The 24,642-nt window shown below is 45.7% G+C and overlaps 1 protein-coding gene across 1 annotated transcript in view; it reads right to left on the minus strand.

The window, feature by feature from the left end:
* Nucleotides 1-1,214: 1,214 nt before the first annotated feature.
* SLC25A33 (solute carrier family 25 member 33) overlaps nucleotides 1,215-24,642 on the minus strand; it is a 36,553-nt gene continuing 13,125 nt past the window's right edge. The window contains exons 2-7 of the mRNA XM_046027493.1: nucleotides 23,229-23,408; nucleotides 10,841-10,918; nucleotides 8,978-9,078; nucleotides 7,775-7,841; nucleotides 4,135-4,415; nucleotides 1,215-2,964 (exon numbers count right to left, since the gene is read on the minus strand). Coding sequence (XP_045883449.1) covers nucleotides 2,762-2,964; nucleotides 4,135-4,415; nucleotides 7,775-7,841; nucleotides 8,978-9,078; nucleotides 10,841-10,918; nucleotides 23,229-23,408 — 910 coding nt within the window. The 3' untranslated portion in view covers nucleotides 1,215-2,761. The remainder of the gene's footprint in view (nucleotides 2,965-4,134; nucleotides 4,416-7,774; nucleotides 7,842-8,977; nucleotides 9,079-10,840; nucleotides 10,919-23,228; nucleotides 23,409-24,642) is intronic.

Below are 24,642 nucleotides of genomic sequence, written 5' to 3' on the forward strand. Positions count from 1 at the left end.
GTTCAGGGAAGATTCACTTTGTGCCAGTTTAATGGCTTGAGCTAAATTACTTTCATAACTAAAAAGAAGACATCAAAAACCCCAGCTGGTTGTAAATATTCGTATCTGTACACGACAGGTGTCTCGGTGTCCACGCTTTTCCAGTGTTTCAGAGGTCAGCATTGGAGTTCTGCCTGTGGTGGACGGTGCCCGCGTGGGGTTGTTTAGCAGCAAATGTTATCGTTGATTCCTGTTAACAATTCATAGTCACCGGCCTTCCTAGGAGCTGCAGAGAGGACAAGGAACAGGGCACAGCACCCAGGGGCTGGCGAGAGGGGCCGCTCCTATTTCTTCCATGTGGGTCAGAGCCAAGGTCTTGTGGGGCTCTCACCACAAATGAACAAATAGCAGTGAAACCATCTTTAGAACGTGTGGCACGGTTCTTTACGTACCATTTTCTTAACAAGGAAGACTCAGAGACTGTGTGACGTCCCACTCAGGGCGGACAAAGAGCGACCCAACCACCGTGTCCTGGGTGTTACCAGTACAATCGCACCTTCACCGGTGGTAGTGCCTGTGGGCTCATGACCTTGAGTGAATGGAACAGTTTGCTGGACCTTGGCTTCGGTCAGACCATTCTACAGGCTCAGATGCCCCCTCTAATTTATACTCATCTACCCAAGCACTGCAAACCCACTACTGGCCACTTTACAACTTACCATCTCTCTCAGACCTCAAGCAAGTCATTAAACCTCTGGCCTCTCTTATTTGTAAAATGTGGATCATGGTAACACCCGCCTCACGAGGTTGCGGCAAAAATAACCAACATGAGAAAATACAGAACATCTTATACAGAGGTTGGCACCCAGTGGTAAGCAATGAGGGCTTTTCCAAGTCTTATATATACAGGGACTTAAAAATAATGACTGAGCTTATGCACAAGAAACAGAGTGGCTGGGTGATGGACACTGGGGAGGGCATGTGCTATGGTGAGTGCTGTGAACTGTGCAAGACTGACACAGACCTGTACCCCTGAAACAAATACACTGTATGTGAATAATAATAATAATAAAAGAAAATCACGGGACCTCTCCACGGACAGCTCAAACAGTGACAATTCCCATCTGAAATATGACAAGCCCCTTTAGAGTTTCCTGCTTTTCTTCCTACTTCTGGCGTTCCCCTTTCTCATTTCAATGTCCTGGTACAGGAGAAGCAATCAGAGAGCAAAATGATCCTAGGTCAGCATCAAATTTATTAATTCAAGAATGTAGAAATTAAAATTATTTTCAAATAATTCTCACTCCAAATCTGCAAATATTAAGCAACCTAATTTTTAAACCTTCAGATCCTGAGGAAAATTCAGGTTTTAATATGAATACTAAAATAGGAAGATGTTGCTAACAGTTATCCTATCAAACAGTTAAACTGAGCTCCTGGAATAGCAATCTCTTGGCTGCCATGCGGTTTACAAGCACCGATGCTTGACTAAAATGATTTATTTGGACTTCCACCCAGCTGTGGACAGTGAGGCCAATTCTGCCAGAGAGCTCAAGCACACCAACTAACCTTCATGCCTAAAGGTGAGCAAAATTAAACTCCATTTTAAATACAACTTGAAAATATCCTACTCCCATCCCCACCGGTGCCTCTGAATCTGACGCTACAATGCATCAGTCACTAGAGTCCAGTATCTTTCTAGATGTTCAGACTGAAAACTAACCTCAGTGGACACTAAGCAAATTTCAGTGGAAGAGCTAATGGAAAGCCATCTCACTTACTTGCCTTCCGCGTTACCGCTGTCCCTTACTAAATTTCCTTTAAAAGTGGGGAGTGCTGGGGTGTGGCTAAAATTCTGGTCATTTGTCATTCCTAGGTTTTGTTTGTTTTTTTTTGAACTAGGGTATTTAAACACACCTCCTGTGAGAACAAAAGTGAATTCTCTGAGAGGTAGGCAGTCAACCCTACATCACGTCCCTCTCCGCCAGTACCAGGGACCCAAGAACAGGGTTAAAGACCTTGACAGGAAAGATCTATTATTCACCCTACTCCACATTCATAGCCGACACGTACAACGTACCCAGGCTCGACCAGGCTTAACTTCTGGAAATAGGTCCAGGAGTAAGACAACTGGTGAACATTTCGTTAAAACTCCTGTCTTTGGTTCAAACTTGGGATAAAAGATAACTTTAGAAAAATGTTTTACAGTTCAAAATATTTAGCATCAGAAAGTTGTACTTTTTAAACTCAGCAGCCTGAAGGCTTCCATTTTTAATTTGCACGAGACTAGGAAATGTACAGATAAGAAAAATGGCTACAAGTCTTTCCTGGTGCACCCAGTGCCGCCAAAACGTGACCCATCTTACCCGTTCAGGGGTGTAGTGTCAGAGGAGACCAGTTGTATTTTGATTTTGCGGGTTTTCTCTGCATTTCTAGGGTCATGTTTCACTGAAGTACTTAGCAGTAAGTTTACAGCACAGTGAGCATAAAAGAGGACACAAACCAAATTTATACTTAAATTAAGTAGCGTGATTTAATTTAGCTGCTGCTTAATCCTGAATCCTCTTAAGTTAAAAAAAACAAAAGTTATAATTAACTATTAAAGTTAATGAATTTAAACCTTCCAGAAAACATGAATCCAAAAGGAAATGTCCAACGGGTGATACAGGCCACATTTTATGGCCTTTCCTGTTTTAGTCTCAAACATTCTAAACATCAATGGAAAAAAAAAAAAATTCTCTAGAGTTTTCAATTTTATTCTAGAGCACAATTTTCTGGCCTGTTACTGGGTACGGTCTTCTAACAGGTACACAATTAACTCGTAGGTAGACAACACAATGGCAGTATTCGGTATCTGCCGGATGAGCTGAGCAAAGAGTCCTCTGTAAAAGGCAAGGTAACCTTCTTCCCGGAAGACCAGCCGAGCGGTCTGGACAAAAGACTTGTACTTGGTGCCTTCCTCCCGGAGCCGTGTCCTTATGACTTCTGCAGAGAGAAACACACACTTTATGCTACAAACCAACCGCATCACCAAGCAATACAATGAGAGAATTCAAAGCACACGGCTCTGTAACCGTCAATGTACATCTCTGGGCATTTGCTGCCGCAGCTCGACTTGGGAGAGCCGAGTCCCTTAGACACAATACAAAGCTGCGATCCTTTCAGAACATTTTCTAACTCTGGAAAATGGTTAATTAGGGATGTTACATATATAGACAATAGTACAAAATCAATTTTAAGGGACTGTAAAAGCTTACTTTGAATGGGACTTCATTTTAAGATTGTTTGTGGTTTTCTATTCCCAATTAAGTAAATGCTGTAATTTCACTGAAGGTGTAATTTGTATTAAGCATGGCAAATCATCAAAAAGATTCTCTTTTCATGTACTTGCCAACTTCTTCTCCTACTAAAAACCCTCCTCCACAGCTCTCTCCAGCTCAAAAGCTGCCTGCCGCGTTTTCAAACCGCTGCACACCTGGTCCTCCGTGACGCAGGCGCCCCGCGGCCTGACACCTGTCACTGCTCAACATGCTGCCGTCTCCCCAGCCCTCGGGGGGCCGCTCAAACTCTCATCCCTCAGCCCTGGGGGGCCGTTTATTGTCCCAGCACGTGACAGGGGCTCAATGACCTGCGTGGGAGGTGACCGCGTACCCCGTCACAGCTGACAGTGCAGCAGGCTTTTGAAAACAAAACCGGCTTTTCTTGGTACAATCAACGAAGCTATTCTTTTTTTAAGTAGGTCAGTGGAACTTTAGGTCTCTGATTCCTTAAAAAATAGACTTAGCAAAAGTAGCCTCACTCGGCACTCCGTTCAAAGTGGAAGCCGAGATTTTTTTTTTTGGGCTGGCTCCCATACCATTTTTTTAAACTGAGGAATTTTGAATAAATCCAGACTTTCGGCTTCTCTGAAAACACCCGAAGTTCTACAACAAGGGGCCCACACTCTGCACAGTACGTTTTGGCCCCAAGTGGCTGGAGCCGAGCAGAGGCGAGTGGCCGCTCGCATCACCTGCGGACAGCAGGAGCCGGCGTCACACGGGCCCCGTCACCTCAGGACCTGTGCGTGTCTGCGTGGGCGGCAGAGGTCGAGATGTAAGGACAATGACACGGACCTCACAGCGGTTTTCCTGTTCTGGAAGAAAAAGCAAAACATACCATGTGGATAAGCGATGCAGGAAGCACATCCCTTAGAAATCGCAGCAGCTGCCATAAGTCCAAAGAAACTTGTGGAATTTTTCTCAGTCCCATTTGTGGAGGCGGCTAGTGGAGCTTCTTTCAGATACTTCTTCAAACTTTCATAAATAGCAAAACAGATGATCGTCTCGGAAATTCCGGCGTACGAGGCCGTTAATCCCCGGTAGAAGCCACGGACGCCTTCGGTCTGGTAAACGTGGCGAGCGCACTGCAGTGTGTTCGTCTGCTTGCAGCCTCTCACCCTGTGGAGAGCAACGAAAAGTCGTTACGAGGCGCGCTCAGGAGGAGCCTGGCTCCCGTATCAAGCTAAAGAAATGAGCGCTGAGCATAAAGAGAAATTAGACGGCAGGTGACATGTGTCTTCCGTGTCCTGTGTTCAGCTGAGTCCGGGGCCACCGGCTGGGACACAGGACGGGCCACAGAACAGGACGTGCATCTGTAGCAGGAGTCGTGGAAACTGACCTAATTCTGCAAAGGGCCGAACGCAGGAAGACATTCATCAAGGAGGAAAATGTAGCTGCCATACAATCGAAACAATCCGCTTCTCTAAAAACAGAACAGCCAGGCAGACTGGGATACGCACTAGACTAGCACAGTTGTGAAGCCAGAAAGCTACCAAGTGCCCGCGCGGCAAAGCAGGACGCAGTTGTACGTGGAGTGTTAATTACACGCATGGCACAAACGTGCTTTCCGAAAACGCCGCAGGACAAGCCTCACCAACGTGCCGACGGGGCAGTGAGGGCAAGGCCGCCTACACTAGCAAGATTTCTTCTTTCTTTCTTTCTTTATTTATTTGACAGTGAGAGAGAGACAGAGATCACAAGTAGGCAGAGAGGCAGGCAGAGAGAGAGAGAGAGGGAGAAGCAGGCTCCCTGCCGAGCAGAGAACCCGATGTGGGGCTCGATCCCAGGACCCTGAAATCATGACCTGAGCCGAAGGCAGCGGCTTAACCCACTGAGCCACCAAGGCGCCCACACTAGCAAGATTTCTTAACTCTAGTCTCCAGACGGTGTGCTTTGATTCCATTATTTCTAGATTTATGGAATGATAAACACTGAATAAGCTACACAGTAACTAATACAAGGCTTCAGGGTTGCTGCCCCTGGCTCGTGATGGGAAGGATCCCACAGTGGCCGATGCGGAGGGAACCCCAGGGCCCGACAGCACGCCCACTGGTCCTGTCACAGAGCCCTCCCTCGGGGCTGAAGCCTAGCGCACCCCCAGCTCCAACCCATCCCAACAGGCTCTCCCTTCTTCACGGTGTCTTTCCAAGGCTCCTTCTCCACACCCGAGCCGGGGCGGCCTTTCTACTACAGATCCAACCACACCACGGCCCGGCTTGAAAGCCTCTGATGGAGAGCTTCTCCGTTTGGGCACTACTGACACTTTCCACCAGATGGTTCTCTGCTGTGGAAGCTGTCCTTGCACTGAAACATGTTTGGGATTACCCCGGCCTTCACCCACCAGACGCCAGAAGCATCCCACCTAAGTTGTGACAACTGGAAAAGTCTCCAGACATTGTCAAACGTCCCCAGGGGGAAGAGTGTTCCCCACTCTCACCCCAAACCATGGCTCTCCATAGCCCTCAACCCTCAAATTAGAGCCCGAAGCCAAACACCAGGACCCTCCCAGGGCTTTGGAGGATGTAGCCCCCACCCACGCATTTCTGTAGCCTTGGTTTTCTGTGATCCCCTCTCCTCCAGCACGCGTGCACACACACAGCACACTCCAACCATGCTTCCCTTCCTTCAGGGCCCCAGAAATGGATGCTTCCTGAGTCTAGATTTTCTGCACACTCTGTTCCCAGCCTGAAGCCCATGCCATGCACAGCCCCCACTCCCATTATTTTTCAGACAGTACGGCGGACATCTCTGCTGCAGGAGGCCCTCTTGTGCCCGCCCTGCCTGGATGGCATCAGGGACCCTCGGGGGTCCTTAGCATTTCTGGCCCCTATTTCATCAGCCTACAGTTCTCTTTATTTTCTGTGAAGCTGTGAGCTTCTGGAAGGCAGGGCCCATGGCGTATTCCCTGCTGTTTCCCCAGTGACTAGTACACAGCAAGCATGCAATAAATACGCGTGGTTTCAAGACTGGTTAACAGAGCCTCCCAAACAAAACTTTAAAATGTCCTGAGCATTCAGGTGCCTGGGTGGCTCGGATGGTTAAGCGTCTGACTCTTGATCTGGGCTCAGGTCACGATCTCTTAGCAGGGAGTCTGCTTGAGGACTCTCTCTCTCCCCTCTGCCCCTCCCCCCACTCACGCACTTTTTCTCTAAAATAAAGAAATAAAACTAAAAAAAAAAAAAAAAGTAAAAAATACTATGTCCTGAGCATGGACCCTTACGAAGTAGATTTAAAAGAGTGCCTGGCCGGGCTCTTTGCTGACTTGTGCACGTACCTGCTGCTAAGAAGGAATGATTACCAGGACTGGAATGGGGAGTGATTACCAAAGGTTTCCAGGAGAGGATGCCGGCCAGAAGCCTGAAGGACACACACTTGTTCTTGAGCGACAACAGGGGGAGAGGGATTCCTGGTGAGGGACAGCACACTCAGGGAAATGGAAGCCTAAGAGCACAGGACAGCTTTAGAAAACTGCAAAGGACCTTGAATGTTAAGCCCAGGAGTTAGGATTTGACCGTCAGAGTAAGCAAGATTCGTCGAAGCATTACACGCTAGCAATCTGTCCAAAATTATGAGATCTGATGGATTCTAGAAGATTCTTTCACACAGAACGGATTGGGGGGAAACATGAAATCTGAGACCAATAGAAAAAAGGCAGACCCACAGCTACATATCCAGGGGGATATTCTTGCTGCTTCTCTCTCTTCTTTACAGGTTGCTTAGAGTTCGGCGGGACCAGCTGAAAGCCTGCAGTGCCCACCTGCATTTCCAGGCCACACCATTACACAGGTTCTTAGGATTCGATGACAGTGTCCCTTAATCACCGTCATGTCTTTGAAATTATGGGGGTTATTGGGCCACTGCTTGATCTTGTTATTTACTGTGTTAAACAAGTCTATATGACTATACTGCATTTTAAACAACACTGATAATCGTACTTCAACAACGGGTTTCCATTGCTTTCAAAAATATTACTGTGAAAAGCCACTGCAGAGGCTTCCCCAGACTGCCAAAGGGATCCACAGCATGAAAATGTTCAGAACCAAGGGCCAGAGTTTCAGGGCAGAAATCCAGTACATCTGAGGGCCTTGGAGATTAAAATGACCTTTTGCCATTCGACCCTCCCTGGCATCTTCCCACTTAAAAGAGAGGCCATCTGGAGGAGCCCACAGAGCTCCAGTTGCTGGTGGGGTTGGCCAAGACCAGAGACCCACCAACTATCCGAGAGAAGTGAGGAGCAGTCAGGAGGCGGGCAAACTTCCAACCTCTCCCTGGGTGTTAACTTCCGTGGGCCCTCATCTCCCCAGAGTGGCTGGCAGCACGCACCTCAAAACAAAAAGTGTTTCTACATGTAGCTTATGTTCAGGAGAAAAAAAGGATGGGGATGCCTAAGGGCTCTGTACACCTCATTCCACAACTGGAGCTGGGAGGAAGCAGCAAATCTCCATGAATATTAAAGGAAAGAACAATTAACAACTTACTTCCGTTCTAGCTGCATCCGGGTTTTAACCATCCATATAGGATTCATTAAGGTATTTGTGATAAAAGCTGGAAGAAGAAGAAAAAAAAGAAACAGAAAATGTCATTACTGAACACAGTCCAGGCTTATTAAAGCTATTTCATATGATAAACTTTGAGATCAGGATTTAAACGGCTTCACAGTAAAAATGGAGAGTAGGAAGCCGTTACAGCTCCAGGTTGCAGGCGGAAGGTACAGTCCCCTAAAATGTAACATCTATCGATATTCTGGACCTAAAAGAACGATCTCCATTTTCTAGAGCCCAGTCTAGTCTTTCCAACCTGTAGATGGTGCTGTTGGTATTTCTGTAAATGCAATTCCTATGCTAAATATGAAAACTATTCTAAAACTCAATTTATAAGCTTCAGGTCCAGAAATAATTCGTTTTAAGAAGTTGGTGATCTAATCCAAAAGGTTGCCTTATATATCAAACTTAAAACAGAAGCCACTAAATCTCCGAATTTACCGAAACTTGCACAGAGGCAGACAAAACCTTACAGGCTAGGCTGGCAGGAGGTAGCAAAGTTCCACAGAGCGCCTGTTTAAGTTTTCCAGGATACTCTTCTATTTACACGAGACATAAAATGGTACCTAGACAGAGCCTTCTCTCAGCAACCTACGAGCCCATGGTTATTTGCCAAGTATTTCCTGGGGAACAAACCCTGTTATGAATTTTCTGTAGTGAGTAGGATGACTCCTGTACTACCTGATCTGGCACCAGCCCCCCAAGATCTCCTCCATAGCCCCGAGCCCTCGTCACAGAACCCAGCTGGGGATACAAATGCCAGCTGTCCTCCAGGGACGGTGGACACCATGGAGAGTCACACACAAAAAGCTCCATCTTTAAAATAACTTAAGGAAACAGAAAGACATGAAAACGCATTAATATTCCTTTAAAGGAAACATACACTCACCAGCAGCATGCATGAGCACAGGCAAATTTTGAGGGAGAATAAAAGTTTTAATTGTCAAAGAAAATGGAACGGAGTTACAAACTATTCGCAAACATTCATGTTTTTATTAGTTCTGACATAAAGTGTCAGAAAAATGCTTTCAGATGCAAAAGAAGCAGAGACCTAATTTCTAACTCCTGGAAAAAGCTCTTTGGCACAACACATGCTTCAGGAAAGTGAGAAACTCATCTCCACTCACTGGGGTCACATACCTGCGGAGCCGGCTGAGAGAACGTGCACGAGGTTGCTGTTGGGCACAAAAATGCCATTGAACTGCTCTTTGGCTTTGGAGTAACACGCAAAGTACACGGCCCTGTTTGAAGAAAGAGAGAACGCTACAGATACTGGCATGGCCCTATGCACGTCCCTCCGCAACCTCTGAAAAATTGAGGAAACTATGAGAAAGGAGGTTAACATGTAACCAAAAAGAAGGTTAACATTGATCTTGTCTGTAAGACCAAAAGCTACTGCAGGCCCCGCAGAAAGCTCCTGCCTGTCCCTCAGAACGTATTCAGTGACGGCAGAAGTGGCCACGGTAACTGAGGAGGAGGAGATTTGGGTAACAGACAAAATCCATGTATATTCTTCGTTCCGGGTGTCAATTCTTTAAGCACCAAAATCTATACTGAAACTTTTAAAATTTGTAATACTTCTAAAATATACCACATCTGCCTTCTACCACAATGACTATATCATATGTAATTTGGCTTTTTTTTTTGGATGACTCAGGATCATGAAGGGAACAACCATCACACGCACATTTTCGTATCAAGCTTCCACCAGTGAATACGCCTCGGCCTCCCCCAACCCTGCAGCTCCTGTAGGTGGAATCTAGGCACCTTCCTTCCCTCCAAACCCTGGCTCTGGTCTGGTCTTTGTCTGCTTTCCTTCTTTTGACTTCTTCCTTACTGGGGCTGGGGAGCAGGTGCTGGTTTGTACTTTCCCTGCTCCTTCACCAGCAAGGCCACGGGACATGCCTCTTTATTTTGGCTGGCCAATGCATCTACCATAGAATGTATTTTTCAACTTAGGCTCTGGACTACTTATCATTACTGCCTTATGTAACAGTATTCTGTTTTCTCCGGGTCCCGACTGTTCTAAATGGGTGTAGCAGCCAGGAAGCTACGTCAGACTCACAGTGTCACCAAATGAGTTCTGTCCACAAGGAGATACAGCTCGGCTTTATTTACTACGCACCCGCAGTACATCCGCCGTCTATTATAATGCGGACTCCATATACTCTCACAGCCTCGTGCTTCTATTTTTAAATTGAGGAAACACATATGCTACAAAATTTTAAAGGAACAAAAGGATTTACTAAGAATATGAATTTTTACAACATCCTCAGGTGATTTGTGTATAAACGAGCACAAATCTGCAAGAATTACAGGAAGCTTTTAGTCTCCACCTTATAGACATTTTCATTTTTGTTACAAGATTAATTCTCTTTAAAGTCGATCGGAGTATTACATAAAGTAATGTCAGTATCCTACCCCTGCCACCTAGCTCCCCTCCCAGGACACAAATTTTGAGAAGCAGCTTCTTATCTACTTTTCAGAGATACGCTACACACACTCTCACCTGTTCACTTTTATCAAACAGGCTTTAAAGAGATACTGAAATAAGGATGTTTTAAATAAAGTAAAGCCCAGAAGCCTTGAAACTTGCTTCAGATCAGTGCTACCGAGTGCATATGAATCCCCTGCGATCTTGCTAGAATGCGGATTCTGATGTAGGCCTGGGGTGCGGTCCGAGAGGGTGCCATTCTAATAGGCCCCAGGTGACGCCAATATTGCTGGCCACTGCTACTATTTGAAATAGCCCGTGACCGTTTAGAAAAGGATTCCAGGAGACGCGAGCAGACAAATTTTCACTGAAGAATAAAATAACTAGACTCTCTCTCACACACACACACACCAAAAGACGCACCAGCAGTTGTCACTATTCTGTATGTCAAATGCATCTAGGCAAACCCCACAGAGAAAAGACACTGGCCATCTAGCAGTAAAGCACTTCAGTACAAAAGGAGTCTTACATATTCCATGCAGCGAGCCAGCTGAATGTTTAATGCTTACCTTGATGGCGCAACTCCAACCAAATTTGGACCCAAGCCTCTAAAAAGTGACTTTGGTCCCTCCTTCTCCAAGATTGACCTGAATAATAAGAGAAGATCTTTAAAATCCTTAGGCAGGGCCTATGCAAAACAGCGAGGCATCAGCCTTCACATCAGCTCTGTAAATACAAAACAGAATGTTTACAAGACCCCAGACTCTTATCTGATTATATTATATTACAGTACAGCATCAGAAGGCTGAAGCATACTGCTTTCATTACAGTGAAAAAGCATGCTTCAAAAGCACCAGTTTGGGGCGCTTGCGTGGCTCAGTGGGTTGGGCCTCTGCCTTCGGCTCAGGTCATGATCTCAGGGTTCTGGCATTGAGCCCCGCATCAGACTCTCTGCTTGGCGCAGGGCCTGCTTCCCCACCACCACCCTGCCTGACTCTCTGCCTACTTGTGATCTCTGGTCAAATACATAAATAAAATCTTTAAAAAAAGAAAAAAGCACCAGTTTGACCTGTTTGTTTGCAAGAAGGCTTTTCCCTGGTTCATGAAGGACTGAGATGTTAGGGGTCTGCACTACATGCTAAAATCTCAGCGAGGCAGGACGAGCATGGGGCAAAAGCAGCTCAGGGAACCACGTCTTCATGATAACCAAATTCACTGAGAAACAAGTTCCGAGATTTATTTGGATCACATTTCTTTTGGGATTTACTCCTTATTTCTAATAGTCCTATCTTCCAGATCTTTACTTAGTGTAGAAGGGCCCCAATCAGGGATCCACAGAATAGAAAGACCAAATGATTTTCAAGGGCTGGATGAATGTTTTTTTAAAGCCAAAGCACAGTATCTCAAGTTCAAAGAGAAGACTGCTTCTTTTTAATTTCTAAAAAACATGGTAACAGAGATGCCTGCATGGCTCAGTCAGTTAAGTGTCTCCCTTCAGCTCAGATCGTGATCCCAGCGTCCTGGGGATGGAGTTCCATATCAGGCTCCTTGCTCAGCGGGAAGCCTGCTTCTCCTTTTCGCTGCCACTCTCCCTGCCTCCGCTCTCTCCGACAAACAAACGAATAAATAAAATCTTTTAAAAAACAATCATGGTAACAGTCACATACGAATTTCCCATCTTAAAGCGCACAGTTCAGTGGCATTGAGTATTTCCACAACGTTGTGCCACCATCACATCCGTCTCCTAAACTTCATCTCCTTGAACCGCAATCACACCTGTTAAATACTGACCCCCTATGACCCTGCCCACTCCCCCAACCCTTGGCAACCACCATTCTGCTTTCTGTCTCTATGAATTAGACTGCTTTAGGGACCTCAGAGGAGTGGAATTATTCAGTATTTGTCCTTTAGTGGCTGGTTCATTTTACTCAGTGTAGCGTCATTAACGTTCATATATGTTGCAGAATATGCCAGAATTTCCTTCTTTCTTTAAGGCTGAATAATGCCCCATTGTACATGGGCCACATGTTGTTTGTCCATTTATCTGCTGGTAGATACTCGAGTTGCTTCCACTCTTGGCTACTGTGATTAATGCTGCTATGAATATGAGTGTCCAAGTATCTATTCAGGTCCTCAGTTTAAATTCTTAGGGATACATGCCCAGAAGGGGAACTGCTGGATCATGCAGTAATTTTTATGTATAATTTTTTGAGAATCTGCCATGCTATCTATCACAGCAGCTGTACCATTTTACATTCCCACCGACAATGGACAAAGGTTCCATTTTTTCCACACCCCTGCCAATGTGCTTTAAAAAAAAGTGTTAACATATTTTCTCATTGAAAGTGACTGGGGGCAGGGAGATGCGTGGGTGGCTCAGTCAGTTAAACGTCTGCCTTTAGTTCAGGTCATGATCCCAGGGTCCTGGGATTGAGCCCCGAATCAGGATCCCTACTCAGCAGAGAACCTGCTTCTCCCTCTCCCTCCGCCTGCTCCCTCTCCTGGAGTGAGTGAGTGAGTGAGTGAGTGAGTGTGTGTGTGCGCACACAGGTGCTTACTCTGTCAGTCAAATAAATAAAATCTTCAAAAAAAAAAAGGTGGGGCGGCTGGGTGGCTCAGTGCGTTGGGCCTCTCTGCCAGGGTCCTGGGATGGAGCCCTGAATCTGGCTCTCTGCTCGGTGGGTTAAAGCCTCTGCCTTTGGCTCTGGTCGTGATCCCAGGGTCCTGGGATTGAGCCCCACATTGGGCTCTCTGCGCAGCAATGAGGCTGCTTCCCCTCCTTCTCTCTGCCTGCCTCTCTGCCTACTTGTGATCTCTCTCTCTCTGTCAAATAAATAAATAAAATCTTTTTTTTTCAAAGATTTTTATTTATTTGACAGACAGAGATGGACAAGTATTCATATTGTCATATGAATACTTTCTTATGACATATACATATACATATGAATACTGTTGTACCTCTAAGAGCTATGGTCAAAAATGGCAGGCTAGCAATTAGATAAGAGAAAAGAAATAAAAGGTATTTGAACTCATGACCCTGAGATCAAGACAGGAACTGAAATCAAGAGTGGGAGGCTGAACTGACTGAGCCACCCAGGCGCACCAGCAAAACTCTCTTTACTCAGACAATACACTCTCATACACAGAAATACTAAGGAACGCACTGAACAATTACTGTTAACGAAAAAACAAGTTCAGCAGGTTGCAGCGAACGAACAAGATCAATACACAAACATCGACTGTATTTCTACACAGCAGCAATGAACAATCTGAATACAAAAATAAAAACTGATTCCATTTACAACAGCGTCAAAAAGAACATTCCTAACTACAGGGAGAGGGAGTAGTTCAGCGGTTGCCAGGGTGGGGTAGGGGGAACTGGGAATGACTCTGGATGGGTACATGTCTCCTTGGGGTGCTGAAAGTGTTCTAGGGCTAGATACTAGTTGTGGTTACATAATTCTGCGACTATACTAAAACCCACTGCACTTTAAAAGGGTAAATTTTATGGTATGTGAATAACAACACAATAAAGCTATTCTTTTAAAAAATAATGAACTGGGGTGCCTCGGTGGCTCAGTGGGTTAAAGCCTCTGCCTTCAGCTCAGGTCATGATCCCAGCGTTCTGGGATCAAGGCCCCCCCCCCCCCCCCAATCGGGCTCTCTACTCAGCAGGGAGCCTGCTTCCCTTCCTCTCTCTGCCTGCCTCTCTGCCTACTTGCGATCTCTGTCAAATAAATAAAATCTTAAAAAAAAAAAAAAAGGTAAAATAAAAAATAAAAAGTAATGAACTGTACCCTAGTTCCATCTGAATAGTTATTCCAAAATACTAGGAAGATAATTGTCTTCTTTTCTCTTTCTCTTAAAAAGAAAAAAAAGATTTTATTTATTTATTTGGCAGAGAGAGAGACAGAGAGAGAGGGAACATAAGGAGGGGGAGTGGGAGAGGGCGAAGCAGCCTTTGTCCTGAGCAGGGAGGCCAACACGGGGCTCAATCCCAGGACCCTGGATCATGACCTGAGCCTAAGGTAGACGCTTAATGACAGCCACCCAGGCGCTCTCTCTCTCTCTTTTTTTTTTTAAGATTTTATTTATTTATTTGACAGAGAGAGATCACAAGTAGGGAGAGAGGCAGGCAGAGAGAGAGGAGGAAGCAGGCTCCCCGCGGAGCAGAGAGCCCGATGCGGGGCTCGATCCCAGGACCCCGAGATCATGACCCGAGTCGAAGGCAGCGGCTCAATCCACTGAGCCACCCAGGCGCCCCTCTCTCTCTCTTTTTTTAAACAATGGTCTTACTTTCTAATCATACAGTGTTTTCCCTACTGGCAGTTATCAATCCAGGCCCTTTCAAGTGATCCCGTGACGCACTGTTGTTTGTATAGTCCAACCTAAACTCTCCAGCCACCGCTGAGCATCACATGAAGGGCCTCTGTCTGAGACATCACACAATTAGAGAACACATCTACTCTAAGTAGAGTGTACCTTTTTCTTTTTCTTTTTTTTAAAGATTTTATTTATTTATTTGACAGAGAGATCACAAGTAGACAGAGAGAGAGGCAGAGAGAGAGAGAGAGAGAGAGAAAGCAGGCTCCCCGCTGAGCAGAGAGCCCGATGTGGGACTCGATCCCAGGACCCCGAGATCATGACCTGAGCCAAAGGCAGCAGCTTAACCCACTGAGCCACCCAGGCACCCCGAGTGTACCTTTTTCTTTCTTTCTTTTTTTTTTTGTCATGGCATCTGGGGAATGTAAAAGCAAGGCATTTAAAATGAAATCTAGCCACACACTGTAACATTACTTGGCAATAAAAAGGAAGGAAGTACCGATAAACACAAAAACAAGGATGACCTTCAAGAAACATTACACGAAAGAAGTCAGACACAAGAGGCCCTATATTGTTTTTTTTTTTTTCTTTTTAAAAATTTTATTTATTTGACAGACAGAGATCACAGGTAGGCAGAGAGGCAGGCAGAGAGAGAGGAAGGGGAAGCAGGTTCCCCGCCGAGCAGAGAGCCCGATGTGGGGCTTGATCCCATGACGCTGGGATCATGACCGGAGCCGAAGGCAGAGGCTTTAACCCACTGAGCCACCCAGGTGCCCCTGTTTCATGTTATTTCTATGAAATGTCCAGAGGAGACAAGTCTAGAGACAGAAAGTATATTAGTGGATGGTTGCCTAGGCTGGGGGTGGGTAATGGGAGAATGACTGCAAATGGGTGAGAGGTTTCTTTTAGTAGGGATAAAAATGTTCTAAGATCAAATTAGTAGCGTTGGCCACACAAAACTATGCACATACTAAAAAAGTTGAATGGTATTCTTTAAATGGATAAACCGTATGGTATGTGAATTACATCTTAATGTTAAACAAACCAATAAACAACCCGGCAAGGAGAAAAGAAAGGGTCCTTGAAAAAGATCTAGTAACAGAGCAGGGGTGCCTGGGTGGCTCAGTTTGTTGCCTTTGGCTCCATTCATGATTGCAGAGTCCTGGGATGGAGCCCTGCATCAAGCTCCCTGCTCAGAGGAAGTCGGCTTCTCCTTCTGTCGCATGCACATGCTCTCTTGCGCGCTCTCTCTCAAATAAATAAAAGGAATGAATATGGACTGTAGATTAGTTAGAAAGCAGTATATGAATACTGAATTTCTTGAATTTGAAAAGCATACCATGGCTTGAAAAGAACACCCTTTTATTAGGAAATAAATGCCGAAGAACCGAGGTAAAGGGGCATAATGCGTGTAATCCATTTTCCAATGGTTCAGAGAAAAACATACATGTATACACAGAAAAAAATACAAAATGTGGCGATGTTACAAAATGGTGATCTGAGGTAAAGAATACAACGAAGTAATCTGTACCATTTCTGTAACTCTTCTGTTTGAAATTATTTCAAAGTAAAAAGTTCTTTAAAAAAAAAAAAGGTATAGGTCATAGGTCATAAAAATAGTAAACTCATGACAAGAGCCCACAAAGTCCCAGAAGCGAGGGGTGCGGTAAAGACAGTTCTTGGGTTTCTGTAACCCTAACACGCCAACTGAAGTTCCTGCACTTTGAGTGAACTTTCCTACTGGCTCAAACAAGCCACTAGGCTCTTCCTAGGCAGGAGAATTTAGTATTTTCAACTGCAAATACTTTATTCTTACTCTTGCTCAGAACAGGACTGGGCTTTCAAAAAGCCAAGCTCTCTGAGCAAAAACCTCTCTCAAGTAACACCTTTAAGTGACCTACAACTTTATAAGAGAGATAAAAGATTTCAAATGGTCAGTGCAGTCAAACATTTTTCACGTTTAGATTCTGTCTGTGGTCCCATTAACGGAAAGGGTGCAGAGCCAGACTCAGGAGGCAGTTCAGCATAATTAAGGGACTCTGGCTCCAGGAAGCCCCAAGCCTCTCATCTATAATGCAGTAGGGAACTGGTGTCCTCAAGTGACTCAGGCCTTTTAAGAACTGCAGAAAGATGGTCTCCATAGCTACGCATACTAACAGTGGGCAAAAAGTCAAATCTGTTACATAATCCCAACTTCTAACCTATCTGGATGTTTACAAAGCTCTTCTGGAACAATCAAGTTCCCACTATAAATGGTACGCTTCGGCTTCATAATAAAGCATGTCAGGATCCAGACCAATTTTCCCACAGTCATATCGAGTTTAATTTAGAAAAGAAATGCGAAAGGAAACTAGGTTCTTGTTCGGAGCGTTTCATTCTCTTCACTAGGTTTAATCACAATATGCATACTGCAGACTAATCCAAGACAAAGATGTCATCTGAACAGTTTTTATAAGACAGAGACTAGCTCTGTCTTATATATGTCTATATATGTCTAATATATTACTTTTCAGATTAAAAAAACTAGTTGAAAAAACAAAAATAAGGTACCTGAGTAGTTTACAGAATAGCTCTGACAGAAAAAGATTAACTCTGAAGATTTTTTTTTTTTTAAAGATTTTATTTATTTATTTGACAGAGAGAGATCACAAGTAGATAGAGAGGCAGGCAGAGAGAGAGAGAGAGGGAAGCAGGCTCCCCGCCGAGCAGAGAGCCCGATGCGGGACTCGACCCCAGGACCCCGAGATCATGACCCGAGCCGAAGGCAGCGGCTTAACCCACTGAGCCACCCAGGCGCGCAGACACCAGAGATAAACTGATACATTAGGAATCCCTATGGCAAATCTAACAGCGGGAGCCTAAATATGCTAGCATCTGGCTTTTTTTTTCTTTTTAAGTAACTATATTCGAAATGTAAAGGTTACTGGTGCTCCGGTAGAGGATAAAATTTTCTTTTTTTCCTAACAGCTTACCCTAACATGAGACATGTGCAAACACTGATTTACGGTTTGAAGAATGTGTTTCCTGTGAAGAAATTCTGTTGCCTGGTTGAGTCTTTTAAAGGAGTACTGCCTGAAATATAAGACTAGAAATAAGCTACTTAGTTTTAAGTGAATAACCATTTTATTCACTTGGGTGTTTGGTAACTCAATGCCCTCTGAAACTGTGAATAGACAACCCTGATGTGCTTTGTGCTATAGAGAAAAGGCCTGATTCTTGTCCTCCTTTTGTCATTTACCAGATAAAAAGCCCTGTCTGGGAGTGCCTGGGTGGCTCAGTGGGTTAAAGCCTCTGTCTTCATCTCAGGTCATGATCCCAGGATCCTGGGATCGAGCCCCCGCATCGGTAGCCCCGGCATTGGCATCAGGATCTCTGCTCAGCAGGGAGCCTGCTTCCCTCTCTCTCTGCCTGCCTCTCTGCCTACTTGTGATCTCTGTCTGTGGAAAAAAAAAAAAAAAAGCCCTCTCTGTAGATGCCCATCGCTGCCCTTGGCTCAGCCACATTCATGGAGGAGAAAGCCAGCTGGTAACCTACATGCGAGGGAAGGGCTGCTTCAAGCCAGGGTGGTGGCAGAGAGAGAGGAGAGCAGCCGCCCTGTCACAGCACCCTGGAACCCTGCTTGCCATGCTGGGCGCTCTCCGTATTTAAGTGCTAAGTAACACGTTACTTTTAGAATGCGTAATAGGGAAAGACGTAGATTTCCCCTTCAGAGCAAGTACGCTTTCTTCAGATGAGAATTATGTAATAGGATAGTCAGCCTTTTTTGCCTTGGCCACCAAGAAACTCAGTTATAAATCTTATGTTTAGAAAGTGCTGAAAGGGGGCGCCTGGGTGGCTCAGTGGGTTAAGCCTCTGCCTTTGGCTCGGGTCATGATCTCAGGGTCCCGGGATCAAGTCCCGCATCAGGCTCTCTGCTTGGCAGGGAGCCTGCTTCCTCCTCTCTCTCTCCGCCTGCTTGTGATCTGTCTAATAAATAGATAAAATCTTAAAAAAAAAATAAAAAGTGCAGAAAGTACGTATTTGACAGTGGCTAGTATTCATGATTTACACGGTGCGGTGTGTGTGCCAAACCCTTTATATCCCATATCTTACGACATGCCCCAATTCATTCATTCATTCTACTGGTACCGAATGCGTATTACTATGTGACAGGCAGCATTCTACGTGCACGGGGACACGCACAAAGACAAATCAAAGTCCCTGTGTTCAAGGAACTTCGACTCTGATGGGGCAGAGAGAAAATAAGCAATATAAACATGTAAACTACACTGCATGTTGGATGGAGGTAAGTGCTGGAGACAGAAACAGAGCAGGAAGAAGGGATGGGGCGAGAGGGGAGGCCAGTTTTAAACAGCATGGTCACTGCAAGGCCTTCCCACAAGGCGACAACTGGGAGTCAGCCAGGCAGAGGGCATCCTAGCACAAAGGCCCTTCTGTGGCAAACGCTGCACTGCTCCCAGGATAGAAGGCTGAGGAGCAGCAGAAAGAAGGCCAGTGTAGCTGGGTGCGGGAGGGGAACTGATCGGGGGACATTGGGGTGGCCGCCGGGAGAGCCTACTGAGTGGCAAGCACGACTGTGACTCTGGTCCTTCCTTGGCAGGAGAGGTTGGTGCCTGGAGGGCCCTGAGGGCTCCGTGAGAATACACTAAGGAGCAGGCCCGTCAGGACGCCCATGTAGCAGCACAGGGGACATGTGGCGGCCGCCCTCACGGCAGCGGCGGAGCGAGGAGGGCCCGGGGGCCCGGGGGTCCGCTTCCGACAGACGCCAGAGGCAGAGGTGGGAGATCCTCCTGCAGGGCCGAGAGAGGTAAAATCTCAGGTGACTCTGGGGCTTCAGATCCGCAGTGGGAAGGACGGAGCTGTCTTTCCCGGACACCGAGGAGACTTGGGGGTGGCGGCGGCGGCTCGGAGCAGTGCCAGCTACGCCCGGCGGCCCCCCAAGCCAGACCATCCTGCAGGCAGCGGCCGACCGTGACGCTCAGGAGAAACGCCGTCATTACAGGTGGTACTTAAAGCCCTAAGACCAGAGGCTATCCTGGACGGGGCGGCGGGAGCAGGGCAGAGGGTCACCGTGGGAGCCCCAGGCCTCCAACATCAACAGGCTGTCACGGAGACTCAGCAACTGCGCAGAAGCCGAGGCCAGTGCGGCGCGGGTGGTCCTGTCCGGCTGAGCTGGAGCCGCAGCTGTTTCCATGTGAAAGAAGGAGAAGCAGAGCTTCATGCTGGGGGCTGGGGGCAGGCCGGGGAGGGGGGCTGTCACTGTCTGCTCTGAGCTGCTTCCAATCTTTCTTAGATTTCGAGATGAATATACATTGAAATGACAGTGAGCAAGTCACTTTACCTCCAATTTGCACTTCCTCATCTATAAAGTAAGGGTCGATAAAATAATTTCACACCTGAGTGCTGATCTCAGAGTTCCTGTGGAAACTGAGTGAAATACTACTACAGAAACGTGATCATTTTTTAACTCAAAAGCTAATGAAGATCAGTTGACAATCTTCAAAGTGTATATATACATCAAGTTGAGGAAATAAAGCTTAATGAAACAGCTCTCAGGTGTAAAACATCACTTTACAAACACTCTTCTAACAAAATATTATGACAAAGATTTTACTTCATACTTCCATTACGCATATTTTGATGTGAATACAGAAGTGTGGTTTTTTAATTTTTATTTTTTTAAAGATTTTATTTATTTGACAGAGAGAGAGATCACAAGTAGGCAGAGAGGCAGGCAGAGAGAGAGGGGGGGAGGCAGGCTCCCCGCTGAGCAGAGAGCCAGATGCGGGGCTCGATCCCAGGACCCTGAGATCATGACCTGAGCCGAAGGCAGAGGCTTAACCCACCAAGCCACCCAGGGGCCCCCAGAATACGCGGTTTTAAAAAGTATTCATGTGTCAGTAATGTCTCCCAATTGTGTAGTTGTGGCTGCGTGAACTGATGACTGCTGGGGGTCTCCAGGGGAAAGGAGTTGGCCTGTGTGTGGTGTGGTGTGGTGTAGGCACTGTTCCGGTATTTTATAAGATAGAAAGGCTTTTTTTTTCTTTGACTTACATTTTAATAAACAACCGTCCTAACTGAGGGAAAATATGCACATAGAGAATGAGAGAGAGAGAGAGATTTCAGGAGAGAGACAGAGATACTAGGGATGGAGAACACGTACCCTTAAAAACCCCCATCCAGAGAAACATCCCCATTTACCTTTGTTTACCTTACAAGTTTGGCCCTGCTGACACCCACAATTTATGGGTAACAGTTTCCAGCTACAGTAAATAGATAAATCCACTAGTCATGAGTTATTTGGCAAGCATGTAAGAGGAAGTGCTTTCTGAATGTCAGTAAAGTTGGCAAATTACCTGTTTATTTCATTATGTCCAAAGCACTTTGTGTTCCTCGGAAGGGTGTCCTGTGAAACGCTGCCACTGGCTAAACATGTAAAACGGCAAACCAGGACGGGGATGTTTCCACAGTCATAGCTTTTAACCATGTGGACTTGTCTCTCTCCCTACCTGGATCAAAGTGTGCCTCCGCATCTCTGTGTTTCTCTTTTCTGGGCCCATCTCTAGGTAGGCTTTCTGTCTTTTATGTCTCCAAGCCCCTTCTCGGTATTTCACTGACGTGGCTGATGGAAGCCCTGGGTACCAGCCTCCTTTTCCCTAGCTGGGTTCTGGATACTCTTACTTGGGACCTTGCCCTCAGCGGCCGGTCTGCTGTCCAATTTTGCTCTATAAACTCAGACGCACTCTCATACACACATCTGGCATGGAGGCCTGGGTGACTCATTAGTAGACTTTACAAACAAAACGTGACTAAAAATAAATTTAGAACTTTCCAATTCATTCCACCTTATCTAAAATGTGACTGAATTCTGTCCAAAGTGCTATGTGAATGGTTACTAAGACAGAACATTTCCGTTTTATTTCATCTTTTCCTAACATTTCCCAACTCAACATCTACATTGACAAAACAGCAATGTCTTTCTTTTTTTTTTTTGAAGATTTTATTTATTTGACAGAGATCACAAGTAGGCAGAGAAGCAGGCAGAGAGAGAGAGGAGGAAGCAGGCTCCCCGTTGAGCAGAGATCCTGATGTGGGGCTCGATCCCAGGACCCTGAGATCGTGACCTGAGCCGAAGGCAGAGGCTTTAACCCACTGAGCCACACAGGTGCCCCAGCAATGTCTTTCTTGAACACACCCTTTTCTGCTTAAGTTTCAGAGACCTCAACGTCCTGTTTAGCTAAATTCAACTACTTTTATTGAAACTATTTATTCATTTTTTAAAGATTTTTTTTATAGTTTTTTTTAAAAGAGTTTTTAAAGATTTTTTTATTTGACAGACAGAGATCACAAGTGGGCAGAAAGGCAGGCAGAGAGAGAGGAGGAAGCAGGCTCCCTGCCAAGCAGAGAGCCCAATGTGGGGTTTGATCCCAGGACTCTGGGATCATGACCTGAGCCGAAGGCAGAGGCTTTAACCCACTGGGCCACCCAGGCGCCCCATAGTTATTATTTTTTTAAGAAAGACTTTATCTATCTGTCAGAGAGAGAGAGGATGAGCGGGATGGCGGGGGAGGTTTAGAGGCGGAAGGAGAAGCAGGTTCCCGCTGAGCAGGGAGCCAGAAGCGGGACTCGATCCCAGGACCCCAGGATCATGACCTGAGCTGAAGGCAGACGCTTAACCAACTGAGCCACCACGATTTTTTATTTTTAAGTAATTTCTGCACCTGACGTGAACTTAAACTCACAACCTTGAGATCAAGAGTTGTGTGCTCAGACTGAGCCCTGCTGAACTGAACCTCCTGTTAAACACCTCTATGAAAGTACACGGCCCCAAGCTAAAACTCAAGCATTACCAAACCATCTTCTTTGTTTCTGATTCTGCCTTAAGCATGGAGACTGCTAAGCCAAACTCAGCCTTCAAAATCTTCAGCCACTTCATAAGCAAATGAGACATTTTTAATGCAGTAAAAATAACACACTAAGCAGGTAGTCTCGGTATGAAACAAACATTTAAAAAACTATTTCATTAAATATGTGTTGCAACTTTTCTATAAATGTAAAATTTCCAAACAGCAAGTTAAAAATATCAGAATATTTTGTCTCTATATAATGCACAGTCTTTAAAAATTTTTTTTTTAAAGATTTTATTTATTTACTTGACAGAGATCACAAGTAGGCAGAGAGGCAGGCAGAGAGAGAGGAGGAAGCAGGCTCCCCGCTGAGCAGAGAGCCCCACGCAGGGCTGGATCCCAGGACCCTGGGATCACGACCCGAGCCGAAGGCAGAGGCTTCAACCCACTGAGCCACCCAGGTGCCCCACAGTCTTTAAATTTTTAATGTCACTCTACCAACCCAGATCTTGCCAGCCCTCAAAAGATTTTGGGCAAGAGACACATTCTGATGCAAAAATTTAAACATGTGTTTTTGGTTTGCTTTGTTAGGTTTACTTTGACTGTCGCTGGATGATGATCACAGGTACCCCCGCTGCCAAGGGAGGTCAGAGCTCAAAGGTATCAGTACGGAAACCTAATTCTCAAGTTTGGACAGAGACTGCAAACAGAACACCCATCTGATGGGCTTGACAGACCGTCTGTAGTCATTGTGGGGGTTGGGGTCCCGCTCGGAGACTGAACTTACTTCAGAACTTGGAAGAGTCCAGGTGTCACGGATGTTGGTCTCACCATCCCAGCTCCACTAATGGTCCCCAGATGAACCTGAGGGTAATAGACTGTCCGAAGAGCTAATCTTGAAGACTGCAACCGTGTCTTAATGACTTCTAGTGGACAAGTGAAAATAGCACCAACCGTGCCCCCACACCTGTAAGAGAAGAAATCACAACAGGATCAGGAAAGCCACACTATTCCCCATCCCGGTAAAGCGTGAGGTTTCATTTTTCTCTATTAAGAAAAAACGCACCTGTTTATTTCATAGAACATACTGGGAGGTAAAAAGAATTTGCTGAAGTCTCAGCGGCTAAAGAGAGAACCACTGTCAACATGATGACACGCCCTTTAGGGTTTTTAATCACTGGCTTTTTCGCCTCCCCTCCCGCACTCACCTGGATGCTGCGGGTGGCTCTCTCTGGCCCCATCTACACCTACCGTACCATCTGTGAGGGCGACACACTAGCACTCTGCACTGAGCTCTACCATTTTAACCCGTTAGTACCCTTAGCTGTTTCCAACTTCGCTGCCATGCTGCAGTGAATATTCTTTTTTTTTTTTTTTTAAGATTTTTATTTATTTGTCAGAGACAGAGGGGAGCAGAGGGAGAAGCAGGCTCTTCACTGAGCAGAGAGCCCGATACGGGCCTCATCCCAGGACCCTGGGATCATGACCTGAGCCCAAGGCAGCTGCTTAACAACGAAGCCACCCGGGTGCCCCTGCAGTGAATATTCTAGACAAGGCATCTTCGCACAGCCAAAAGTTACTCAGATAATGCTACTATTTTGAGAAATCAACACTCACTACAGCACAGACTTCCATTAAAATATGATTAATTTGGACTCCACTGAAAATAAAGCTAAAGCTCCTTTTAATGATGAAGTCCTCAAGCGTCCCTCAGCCTCCCAGGATCAGGGTTCCCCTAACCAATCTTTACAATCTGTCCATGCCAAAATATTACCTGAATTAAGAATTTAAGTATTTTTCCTCAAGACAACTCACTTATTTATCCTAGAAGACCCAGACCCACTTTCATCTTCTTCTTTTTTTTTTTTTTTAAGTAGGCTCCAAGCCCAGCATGGAGCCCAATGTGTGTTTTGAACTCAATGCCCTGAGATCAAGACCTTGAGTCGAGGGGCACCTGGGCGGCACAGCTGGCTAAGCATCTAACTGTTGGTTTCAGCTCAGGTCGTGAGATCAAGCCCTACATGCAGCTCCCAAGCCCCTACCGCACTCTGCCAGGAGCCCTTACACATGCATTCTCTTTCAAATAAATGAATCTTAAAACAACAACAACAACAACAACAAACCTGAGTTGAGACCAAGATCAGATGCTCAACTGGCTGAGCCACCCAGGCCGTCCACACCTTTTCTTAAACAATAATTTC

This window comes from Meles meles, chromosome 1 (assembly GCF_922984935.1).
Source record: "Meles meles chromosome 1, mMelMel3.1 paternal haplotype, whole genome shotgun sequence".
In the NCBI taxonomy this organism is placed as follows: Eukaryota; Metazoa; Chordata; class Mammalia; order Carnivora; family Mustelidae; genus Meles; species Meles meles.